Here is a 12642-nt window from a genome sequence, read left to right on the forward strand (position 1 = left end):
TATTATTCCTTTTTTAGGAGCAAAGAAAGCATCCTAGGAAAGCTCTCTTTTTTTCGGGGAAACTACCATGGTGTAAAATCTTGCATAAAAAAAAAAAAATAATCTTAAATTGGGAGATTGCAGCTGTTAGAGTGCTGTGTAATGAGATGGCGGCCCAGGATGAGCACCTAGCTTTATGTACACTGCTGTTTTATACATGAAGCCATCTAGCCAGATAACGTGTGCCTATTAATTGAGGTCTCATGTACAGTGTAATAGTAATGAGGGAATATGATGAAAAGAAATGGAAAAGGAAAGAGCTTTATTTACAAGGCTGAGAAGCCTTTATCATATGGAAATGATCAGAATTTAAATTTTTATCATCTGTCCCAATTTGCTGCTGCTGCTTTAATTAAAATAACACCAGGAATGTGTGCAGTGAGTCTGGCTAGATCTGCTGCGTGCTCTTGATGACCGTCAGATGCTAAGGCAAGGGCTACAGAGAGGGCACGACTGAGGGAAGATCCTGAGGGAGACGGTGCCAGATGGCCAGGCTTATTTTATTAATTTGGCTCTCCGTTATGGCTTCTCTCGTCTTCATTTCTCCAAATGATGGTTAGTTTAATGGGCAGCATTTCACAGCCCCAGTATGACGTGCTTAACTCTTCAGGCCCCACGGCGCTGCAGCAAGGGGGGTGCGCCAGCCCCAGGTCCTGTCATGCGGCGGCCCTGAGGGATCAGGTAATATGTTGAGCCCCTTTTAGCGGTCACATCCTGCAGGCTGGTGGTGTACCAGCACAGACAGATGCTCTCCTAAACCACTTCCGGCTTCTGGTCCTGTATGTAGCCTCCAAGGAGCATTTTGAGCCGATTTCTGCCCTTTTGCTGCCTCACCTGCTCGGCCTGTGTGCCGTAGGTGCCAGCCAAGCTGCTGGGCTTCACCGCGGATTTTGAGCTGATCTCTTACATCTACAAAACCTTCTTGCTAACAGCATGTAGCCTCACGCTGCTTCTTCCAGCTGGGTGCCTGGAGATCCAGCAAGCGCGGAAAAGGACTGAGGAAAGTGAATTTAGGTGATTTTTTTTCCCTTCAGTTTTGTCTCCTCGCCTTGTACTGAAGTATCGGCCGCCTCCTTGTGGCTGTTGTGTAAAACTGCGACGAACTGGAGATCATTCTTTAAATACTGCTTAGAGAGACAAAAAGAGATAAAATCTTCTGAAAGTCTATTCTGCACAGTCTAAAGCAAGAAATTACTGAGGTGTTCACATTAAGAGCAGCGTTTTTTACCTTATTCTCTTTCTATGTTCAGTGTGATTGCAAAGGAGCAATGATTGATCCGGTCACTTTGGTATTAGCAATAAAATGAGCCTGTGTTTTATTATTAAACAAAAAGAACTTAGGAAAACTTTTTAGTTCCTGAAACCTTGATAAAAATCTGATTCATAAATTCACTCTATGAGTTTATTCAGAAACCTGTATCACATATAAGTTGCCTTGGCTGTCACTAAAGCTGTTAGACTGATTTTGATCACAGTATATATACTGCTATTTTTCAGGGTCAATAACTGATGAAAGGCAGTTCCTATCAGTTGGTGACCAGCTGGGTCGAGATTCTGTAGGGAAAAAAGAAAGTTCAGGTCCTTCAGACTCGAGGGGATCATGAGCAGGTTTGCTCGCCATGCTTACTATTGCAAAGAAAGTGAAAATGAACTTGCTCATCTGTAGAAAAGTTGTATTCAGCCTGATGGCATGAGAGCAGTGCTCTGACTGCTAGCTCAGGGTAGAGACTCTGTGGTCATTAGGTTGAGGGAGCGTGTCATTCTGCTTCAGGTTATTCTGAACTCTTACACCTATGCTGCACATTAAACATCAGATGAACTATTTAATAAAATGTTAGATGAGATCAAAATCCCCAAACCAACCAGAATTTGTCAAACTATCAAAATTAAATCGTTGGGTGTGGTAAATATACATTTTTGAGGAAGAAGCACAACATATAGAAGCATAAATTTGGCAGGAGCTTCTTGCAAAGCTTATCCAGCCTTTGGAAGCTTTGTTGTTGTTTCAGATCTTCTGGAAGCTTCCAGCTTTACCCGCTGGGCTGGCACCAAGCAAACATTCCCAGTCTTTCCTGACTCCAAAACTAACTGGGTATCTTCCAGTTATTTTGGTAAAATAATTTCACAAATGCCTTTTTTTTTTTCCTACCGTTACCCAGTTGCTCTAGTTCTTTGTTCTAACCTCTTCTGTTTTGTGCTCCTTCCCTCAGTGCGTTTCGTCTTGCTGTTCAATACTGCACCAGCTCTAGAGAATGAGCTCATGGCTGACAGAGAATGAAGTAGACGTGGAAAATACAACTTAAAAAAATTGCTGGAAAACATACGGAATGAATTATTTTGGGGATGTGAGCACACTGCATTAGTAATCCAGTTCCCAGCGTATCTTCCTATGCAGCCTTCAAAACCCTTTTTTGATTTCTTTGGGTGTTGAATTGCTGCTGAAATAACGAAAATGGATGGAGGTGATGATGAATCATGATGACAGTGTTTACTATCAACAGGGATTTTTGCCAGGGTATTTTAATCGGTAACAGGGTCCCAGTGGCACTGGCCCACTTAGACCTGCAGATAAAAAAAAAAGTATTCTTGATATTTCCTTTATTTCTACTGATGTTGCAACAGCTTAAATTAAAGCTTCTATGAAGAGTAATAAATTAATCTATTCCAACTCTGTGGTTAGGTGGCAGGCAGGCATGGTAGTGCTTCTGCATTGCCCGTGGGCTGATGGACCTCACTGGGGAGGAAGCACAGGGACCCCTTTTGGGCACCTGGCTGCGGTGCCAGTGTTTCAGCACCCAAAAGTGGCTCTGCTCTCCCCAGCTGAACACTAAATAGTCAGGGGAAAGAGGTAGGCGCCTGCAGATGACCTCTTAAGAGAACGTATGTTAAACAATAATTAAATTTGCCCTACATAGACATTCAGCTTTCTGTCAGGGGAGCCTAGGGAGCTCACGTTATGTATTCAAATTAAGCAATGTGGATATTTCTGTAGCTTTGAAATGAAAGCCCAGTGAAAATTTGTTTTCTAAGAGCTAAACCCAATTTTGCACATCAGTAGCAAAACTCATATGGCTATAGCTTGGACCAGACTTTACCTTAGGAAAGAAGGAAAACAAACATAATCAAAGCAATTGCAGACTCGGAAATTAATTAAATTATTATTTCTCACATTAAAAAAAAATAAAAAAATCAACAAAGATCTGGTAAGTGGGATTTTGCTCTCAGTCTTTTATCCTGCATGTAGAGCCTTTGTGTTTGATTGCATTAGACATCAGATTACTAGGCAGTCTGCAGTCAGCCCAGCAGGTACATAAGCTGAATCTGAGGAGTTTGGGTCTGTTCAAATTGTGTTGCTTGGAACCATCATTAATTATGTTTGCAAGAGCAATTACTGACAGTACTATAAACAGAATAAGCACCGGCTGTCATGAAAGTCATAACTCAGGAAATCTTTTTCTCAGGTTGTATAATTCAGTGGCACAAGTAATTGCATATTAACGAGTACTATTTGTCATTTAATATGTAGGACAGGACCATAAGATGTACTAATGTCTGATGTCTTTTCTTTCAGGATGATTTCCTGTATAGCGTCTCCGTTTTAAGTGGCATCCTTTGCACTGTTTTGGCAGTAATCAAATTTATGCTGGGAAAGGTCCTTACAAGCAGAGCGCTGATAACTGACGGTGAGTGTGGAGATGATCCTGTTGCACTTATAGACTCCCCAAAGGAATTCTGCAGACACATAGGGTGCTAGTGATCCCTGCACAAGGGAAACAAAATGAGAAAGCCACTGGAAAACAAACAAGAAACAGAACAATCCATGGTACCACTGGAATCTTACGTAGATACTGAAATAGGTTTGTCTGATGGAAGTCAAGCAGTTAATGGCTAGATAGTAAGCAATAATACAAGTATAGAGAGAGCATATAATCAATGAGGTGTGTGTCAGAGGTTAGACTGCAGCGTGGGGCTATGACACCAATTTATATAGCTTTGGCAAAGTCACATCCATCCTTGCTGCCTACACCTGGTGAATAAACTCATGCCTACAATGCATGTGTAGCAAGTCTGTTGCAGAGAATGCCTCCCTGCCTTCAGCAGCAATCAGCCTTCATGCATATAATTGCATTAGTATGAGTAATTTAAATCTACTTCATTTTTCTTTTTGTGATGTGTGATAACACAAGTATTTATATTTTATGTTGTCCAGCTTATATAAATGCTTTGTGAGTATCTATATTATAAATACAAAAGAAGCAAAAAAAAAAAATAATCAAAACAGCAGTGCAGGGAGGTAGGAGTAAGTTACTGCTTCCCTGCAGGTGTAATTATTTCCCAGCAGACCACGTTGTTCAGTGAGCCTATTCCTTACTAGGGACCCCCTTTTTGTGTGAAACAAAAAGATCAGCAACCTGCAAAAAGGATTCTGGAAAGGATCCTGGGAACTGGACCAGTGAGTCTGACTTCCTTTGCTGTCAGAGTGTAAGCGAGATGTGTTGACTGTTTTAGAACTATTTCTAAGCAGGCAAAATCTAACCCTCCCTTTAAAAAAGGTGTCCTGTTTTTTAAACAATCAACTTTTTTCAGACAAAACATTAGCTGACAAAATCCTGTATCACTTTAGCTCTGAATTGGTCTCCTGTATAACACAGAGATCACTTTGCCCATAATTACATCCTTGTGCTAATTATATTGCTTCTGAGCTGGAGCTTGCTCATCGTTTGATTAAAAAATTAGGGAATAAAGTAAACAATTAACTCATTCTGCTTTTTATTTCTATTTTCTTCTTTCTAGAGCTATTTTAGAAAATGTGAGAGGCTGATCTTACCACATGTAGTTAGATAACTTCTTTCACAAAAAATATTTACATGTATACTTGGTTTATTAACAATCAGGAGGAGACAATGTGATTCAGTGTCTGAGACAGATTTAACACTCCCTTGCATTTCTTTTATTAGTGTTTTCTGTTTCCTGCTGTTTTACCTCCTGTGATCACTGGCTGTATAGCAGCAAACTGTTCTGAGTAAGCTGAGCATACATTCTTCTTTCTGAAAAATAGGTTTATTTCCAAAACTTCAGATTCTCTGCCATACATGTCAACTTCTATTGAGGATATTTGTTCTTAGAAAACATTTGTTTTCGAATAGGGCTTTACAACAGTAGCTCTTTAAAGCCTTAATATTTTAATCCTGATAAGGCAGAATGTCATTTATACAGTTTGTGTATAGCAAAATTTCATGGCCTTTTGGATAATAAATGCAGCCCTTTCCTATCTTGAATTTTGCACCATCTCAAAGGACAGGTGCAGAGATGAGACAGACGGGTAGTGTCACCCAGCTTTCCTGTAGGTTTTAGATACCCATTTCCCTCCCAGATTTAACCACCTGTTGTATCCTGTGCTAGCGAGCCTTATGCACAGAATGTGGCATCTGGTTTCATACCTGCAGCCTGCTGCACCAGCAAAGAAAGGTTTGACTGAAGGACAGGCAGGAAGAGAGGACAATTTCCTCTGAAAGTAGCTTTTAGATCATTTGGAACAGTCAGCCAATAATAGCAAGAAAATGTCTTATTATTTCCTGCCTTTTGCACTGGTTTAAATATATAGTTAATTAATTTATACTTAATATATTTATACACACACTACATTTCATTGACAAGTATAAGCAGTACAAGTTATATTGCTTGGGAATAAAAAAGAGCAGGAGCTCATTCGAGTGCTTTGTGTCAATATTGGTTTAGCTAGACTGGTATAATTAATTCAGCAATCAAGCACTTACGTGCAAGTTTTGAGATTCCTATTGTAGAATGCACTACCACAGCTGGAAAACAAACAAGCAAACAAACAACAACACAAATAAACACAGCCCCAAACCCTTTTCTCACAGGTTGGGGAGTCTGAGACCTTTCGCTCCCCATTCTGCCACAGACGTGCTAGGTAACACGTGCTTTTCCATGCCAGGGTTTCCTTTGCACTTCAATTCCCCCTGACAGGAACCCGGTGCATCTTAATCAAAATATGGATGGATTATACAAGTAGGTCAGCTATAGAAGGTCAAGTCTTAGCTACATCTTTCAGAAAAAATGAACACAACTTAGGTAGGGCTGGGATGTGGGAGGCGTGGATCAAAGGAGACGTTCAGGAGTAAGTGCCATGCATGTGGTTCTTGGCAGACATGGAGAGCTGGAAAAAAATGGACAATTAGTATAAGCTGCAGCTGACTGGAGTTGGCTCATGACACAGCACAGACTATGTCAAGTTAGTCTTCTTCATTTGTCATCATGGTATCTAGCATTTGGAACTCAACAGAGGATGAAAAGTTTGGGACCAACTAAATCAAGACACAGTATGGGGAAATGAATGTAAAATATTTTAAATCAGAACTGACAAGTGACAGAGGTCTTACAAAACACTGGTCAGACACCAAATATTCCAAGTTTGTTGTGTAGACATGCCCTGGCTCACCTCGTGTATGGGTCCCTCTCTGGTGGTACCGCTACAACCACGGCTTTTCTCCCTACAGGTGACCTTGTCTCCGTATGTGAGGTTATTGAGATTTGATTCTCCCTTTTTCCCCCCCCGTCTAGGTTTCAACTCTCTTGTAGGTGGAATAATGGGATTTTCCATCCTTCTTAGTGCAGAAGTGTTTAAACACAATTCTTCTGTCTGGTTTCTGGATGGCAGTATAGGAGTTTTAATTGGACTAACAATATTTGCCTATGGGATCAAGTGAGTATCTCCTGCTAGTAGGTATTTCTCTATATACTGTAGGTGGGCTGTCTTGTTAATGGAAAAAGCTATGGCTCTTAAATGCCAGCGTAACTTCTGTGAAATCTGTCACTGGATTTTGTTAGACTAGCTGCCAGTATTGAAGCACAGCGCATGAATAAGGACAAAAGACTGTCTGGCTGTCTCTCATCAGTAGGAAGGAAGGCTTTTCTATACCTGAATTTAGAGTTTTGGCCTTGAAATATTAAAAAAAAATAATTACAAATATGTGGTAAGATCACTCCATGCTGCACTTCTAAGCACTGTTTTTTCCAGCAAAACCATAGCTTTAAGGTAAGATGCCTAAGCTTAAAGAATGGTCTTACCTCTGATTTCTTTCTTAGTCTGACCCTGTAGCAACTTCGGAACTGAAGGTTAGCCAGTTATACTTCAAATAATGCTGTTTCCACTAAATTGCAAGATGATTTCTTGATTCGTGACATCAGAAATAGAGGAAGATCAAGTGAAGCTCTGCCACATGCTCCTTTACTGCCACAATTTCCCTTGGTGGCTTGGAATCTAAGGGTTTTGTGTTTCATCTCTCTTTCTGCCATAAGACAAAGGGGGAGATGCAGCAACCTATTTAATTGGAGTCACCACTGTAGAGAACTAGCCCTAGGCTGCAGTAAGCCCTCTGGAAGCTGTGTGCTTTTTTTTCCCCTTAAACTTGGAAAACTAAATTAACATTTTAATGGGGAATACCATTCCTGGAAAAGCACTATAATTGCTGTTACTTCAATTGCAAAGCTAGCTATTCTGGAAAACTATAGCGGCAAATCAGTACCAAAATATTTAAATGTACCAAACAGCGTTGGAAACCTTTCGTAGGGCCTCTGAAATTCGTGCTACTACATCCCTGCCAACATTCTGCCCGACAGTCAGCTCAGCCATTGTGTCACCAAGACACAGTAAGGGATAATGAAGAAAACAAAGGGTAAAACTAAATTCTGTTTTAGCAGCTGACCTGATTTTTTCCAGTTGCTGGAACTGCTGCAGTTCTGTGTGGTTAGAGACCTTACAGCAGCTGTGTGGGAATCAGGTGGCTACAAGATGCTTTCTTCCACTAATGCCCCATCTTCCCTAGCCAGAAGTGACTGCTGCTGTGCATTTCAGTTTCCAAATGCAGCTGTGTGTCCAAACTTTCTAAAGGCAATACCATCTCTGTACAGTTTTAGACTCCCTTTTGGGCAGAATCAGTTCTGGGGCAGAATTAATTTAGATCGGGAGAAAGCAAGATAAGGGTTACTATGTGTGAGTTTTCTTTTACTTATAACATAAATTTGTGTGTATAAGTAAGTAAATAAAACCTCCCGGTTCTAGGGCCTTCTTTTTGTGTCCCTGCATAACTGCTCCTGTGCTCTCCCCTGCAGGCTGCTCATCGACATGGTTCCCCGTGTAAGGCAAACGCGCCACTACGAAATGTTTGAGTGAAGCTCACACCCTCTTCTTTGTAAGGACTGTAGACCTACAGCATCATGCATTTTGGCAAGTGGTGCCAATGGTATTTTATTAACTATGCGGTTTGTTTCCCGTGGTCTGTTTTTGTTAAAGTTTGTTTTAATGGGAAATCTCTCTGTAAAACCGGCATATGTGCACACTGCTTGCAACTCAGCGAAACAGCAGCATTTTTCTGTCAAGTATGCTATCGATTCCTGTGAAAATAGAAAACATGCAGTTTGCAGTTTTAACCCAGCTGCCATGTTGTATACTCTAGAGTGAAAGTGTTCTTAATGATGTGATAAACCTGTGGGTAAAGAAGTGCCAGTTTCAGATCCTGTTTTTTTCCCCCAGCCTGTATTTTCCTCAACATGTGCTGTAACAGAAGTGCAAGCCTTGCTAACCTCTTTGGCTAACAGAGTACCCTGTGTAGAGAGCGGACACCGAGAGCTGTGTTGCTTGAAACACTTAAGTAGCAACTTCTTCCACCCCTTTTTAAATAGACCCACAGAAAGAGCAGTTGCAAACCTTTCTGTGAGCAGAGAGGTACTCCGTTTTAATCCTAAACCAACTGAAACTATCCCTCCTCAGTTTAAATTCTGATTTTTCCTAACAAGACACCATCCATTGCTTTGCATGGATCAAACAAGCACACGCAGTATTACTGTACAGACCAAAGCCAAAAAGTCCTGCAAGGAAGAGGAGCTGCTTGAGGAATGGGATTCTCATCTTCTATTGTACTTTGCACAGATGTGTCAGCGTGTGTGACTTTGTGGTTGCTCTGTAGTCTGACAATGACACAGCAGTGGCTCAACCTGGTGGTGAGATAGAGATCTATTTATTAGACTTAGATTGTTCCGTAAAGTGTTGCTCACCTTCCATCACACGTCTTATGTATTACTAAATAGCAGGTTAAATTATCAAAGAATCTTGATGTATAGTCAATAAAACTGGTATCTATTTTATACAGTACCTGTAAGTAACATTTGAAAACTATTTCCAGAATGTATCATAGAGCAAAGTCTTCCTGTATAGCAGCCTATTAAACTGGATTCTCTGGCTATATCCATTTTCTCTTTATTTTATATATTTCAGGTTGGCTTTCACAACACAGAGACAGTATTGTTGCTTCTGTTTATCAAAGGTGGATAAAAAATAGCAGACAGTCCACTGTAGAGGTTGAAATAGGACTGTGGTAAGTAGCCAAGTAGCTAGAAATTCCTATTTCTAGCTACTCTACAATAGGTTATGTAAATGACAGTAGCCCTACAAGGAGTAGTTTAGTGACTGAAGTAAAGTGGGGACTCTCTTTACCGGCACCTTGTGTTATCTAAAACTGTATTTCCCATCATGTGTCACTTAGCAAGTTCTTAGCCAGGTTCTCAAGGATCTTTATTAAAAGCAAACCCCAAATGACACATGCAGGGAGAGACCCCAGAGGTTTCACTGGCCTGACAGTGCCTACGTGAGGTGTGCAGCGCTGGGAAGGTGTCACACTTCCTTTTGAAACAACATAAAATGCTTTACTGCAAAATGAATTTTGTTTGGCTGCTATAGCTGGTTTACATGTATCTTGGATTGATCAAGTTTGTATAAATGGTTGTAAACAAACTTCATACTACTGTTCATATCAGTATCCTGGTGCTGCTTATGCCCGACTGTCACTGGGTGTTCATAAATGCATTCAGCAAGAAGTCCAGAAGGACCTAGCATAGAGGATTTGTCACCATACAAAAGGTGGACTTCTAAATAGCACATACCACCCCAAAACCCTTTCTTCATGCACAGGGGCCTAATTGTTATGCTTTTGCTTAGTCCTCATATTTTCCCAATGTGTTTCCCAAGTCCCCTGAAGAGAGCCATGAAACTGGTACGTCCCTGTAGCTGAACTCACTTGTGTCGAGCATTTACAGCATCAGAATCATAGCCCCATGGCCCGAACCTACCTGTATTACACGTTTCATATATTTGTTAGTTCTGTTCATGCTGTTTACCCTTTTCCACCTCTTCAGGGGCTTTGTTACTTCTCCAGTCCCAGTGCTAGTCACTAGAATGACCCCTGGGACCTACTAACAGAGCTGCCCCGCAGGGCTGTGCGCAACAGCAGCAGGTTTCTAGCAGAGCCCAGTGCCAGCTGCTTCAGAAGAGAAGCAAGAAGGTAAAATTGGTTGTGGCAAGATACTTAACTCCTGATATAATCTTGGCAACACGGTCCCAGATCATTGAAAGCACGTAGGACATTCAAAGCAGTGTCCAGCTCCAGTGTTAAAGCAGCCTGTTAAAATGCTGAGCACAGGACGATGCAGATGTGTTCCTGCATGAGGTAAAGGTAAAAGCTGAGTAAATGAAGTTTCACACCTCTCAGAGGATGTTTGTAAGCACAGCCTCCAGCTGCATAGCCTGGGAAAAGGTGAGGTTAAACAACTTCATCTTTTTTCTTACCAGATTAACTTTACCGTGAGGGTGGGCAGATGGTGACACAGGTTTCCCAGTGAGGGTAATGTCCCAGCACTGCCAGTGGTCAGCAGGCACCTGGATAATGCTCCCAGTAACACACTTCTGGTGAGAAAGTGGTCAGGCAGTTGGACTTGGGGATCTTTGAAAACCCCTGCCAACCATCCTGTTCTGTCCTATCCTATCCTGTCCTGTCCTATCCTATCCTAATCCTATCCTATCCCTAATCCTGTCCTATCCTAAACTGCAGAAACTTTTCAGGTGCTTCAAAGCACTTCTGATATTAGCAGGTAAGTACAAGAAAATAACTGCAACACTTCTGCGACTTCAAAGGAAAAAGACCAGGAAATGATACCTCAAAAATGAGAACAAATACATGCCGATGAAGCCAGCTAGCATCAAAGCCACTTCTTTTGGCACACCACATAAGGAACGGCAATCACTGCTCATCCAGTTTACTGAGATGTCCTGATCTAGCCAGGCACCCAAAGGTAAAACTTTCTGTATTGATTTTCTTCAGTAGATGTCTGCACCAGTTGTTTCCTAACTATGACATAACAAGTGCCCAGCTACGCTGAGTGAAGGTGGACTTCTCAAAAAAGCTGAGGTAGCTCAGGACGAATCACCTGAACCTCAGCACTGCCCAGCGTGCCATTTCACTTGGTGATCACAAGCTGCACACTAAAGCCTACCCAAACTCAGAGCTGCAAATTAATCCCTGAAAGTGACGATGAATCTGAGCAGAGGCTTTGAGTTTGCCTTGCCGTTCAGCAGAGAAGGAAGCTCCCAACAGCTCTCACAGCAAGGATTACAGCAGCTGCAGCCTTGAGCCCCAAGCCGTGCCTTGCATATGCCAGGTAGGGACGTGGTACATGTTGAATACCTCCCTTGTTAGATAATGGAAATTGGTCACGTTCCCTTTGTAGTTAAAAGCTACATATATTTTTTTGAACTCAGAAATCACCAAGTTCGCATCCTGCACTGCTTTAGTCTGCTTCCAGCTTTGTAGGGAAGCTGTAACCGAGCACGCTGCCTCTGCAGCCACAGAGGCAGGGAAGCACCGGGGCTGCTCCCAGGGGTGTCCCCGGGCTGCATTTCTGCAGCCGCCCCATCCAGGACTTGCAAGGTGGAGAGTGCTTTTCGCTGTGCTCACAGCACCCGTCGCTTCTCTCAGGCTGCTGCTGTGGGGGGAGCAGTGCCACCGCGCGGTGCTGTGGCCGCACACACTGCCCAGTGCCTGTAACTGCAGGACGAAGCCGGGGCACTTCGGGGCTGTTCCCTGCCTGGTGCTGCAGGCTGGGGCCAGCACGGCTGCTGCTCCGGCAGTGTGAGAGAGGAGACCCCAACACCACCTGCACACCCAGAAGTGGCCCCACCGCCAGGGAGAGCAGGTGCAGGAAGGCTGCGATACTTTTTATACTAAGCCTTTACAGAAGGGCTACGATGTTTAAAGTCTGGTTCACAAGTAACAAGGACACATGGCCATTTGTCAGCCAATGCTCTTGCAACCAACTGGTATTTTTCAGAAGTCACATCTCAGTGACACGGGCCTTACAGGACTGGGCCTCATGGGACCATCACCCTTCACCTCAGCACGCTGGAAGGAGTAAAGGAGCCATCGAGCACAGCCCTGGGCAGGTCCCATTGCCTCCTGCCTGCTCTGGAAGGGGGAAATCAAAGCCGAGAGGGGGCTTCAGAGCTCTGCTGCACTGATCTTATCGCGAACACCAGCCGTCACTTGCTGGAACAGCAAAGCCTCGCTCCATGGTACAATTCCTTTACGAGATGCTGCTACCATTCCAGCATCTGTGTCCGGCACGCTTTGCTCTGAAGGCTCCCTCGTCACAGCTGTGCACAAAGCGATGCCTCTGCTCCCCCAGGCTGAGGGCTCCAGTAAAGCGAGACTTCACACCCGGAGCCTGCTCCGTGCAAACATCCCTAAGTTT

The 12642-nt window shown here is 42.8% G+C and overlaps 1 protein-coding gene across 2 annotated transcripts in view; it reads left to right on the forward strand.

The window, feature by feature from the left end:
- TMEM163 (transmembrane protein 163) overlaps positions 1–9294 on the forward strand; it is a 95430-nt gene extending 86136 nt beyond the window's left edge. For both annotated transcript variants that reach the window (XM_082763039.1, XM_082763040.1), the window contains 3 exons: positions 3611–3722; positions 6625–6766; positions 8176–9294. In XM_082763039.1, the coding sequence (XP_082619165.1) occupies positions 3611–3722; positions 6625–6766; positions 8176–8236 (315 nt within the window). In that variant the 3' untranslated portion in view covers positions 8237–9294. The remainder of the gene's footprint in view (positions 1–3610; positions 3723–6624; positions 6767–8175) is intronic.
- The last annotated feature ends 3348 nt before the right edge of the window (positions 9295–12642 follow it).

Source organism: Aythya marila (assembly GCF_965140915.1).
Source record: "Aythya marila genome assembly, chromosome: 6".
Taxonomy (NCBI): domain Eukaryota; kingdom Metazoa; phylum Chordata; class Aves; order Anseriformes; family Anatidae; genus Aythya; species Aythya marila.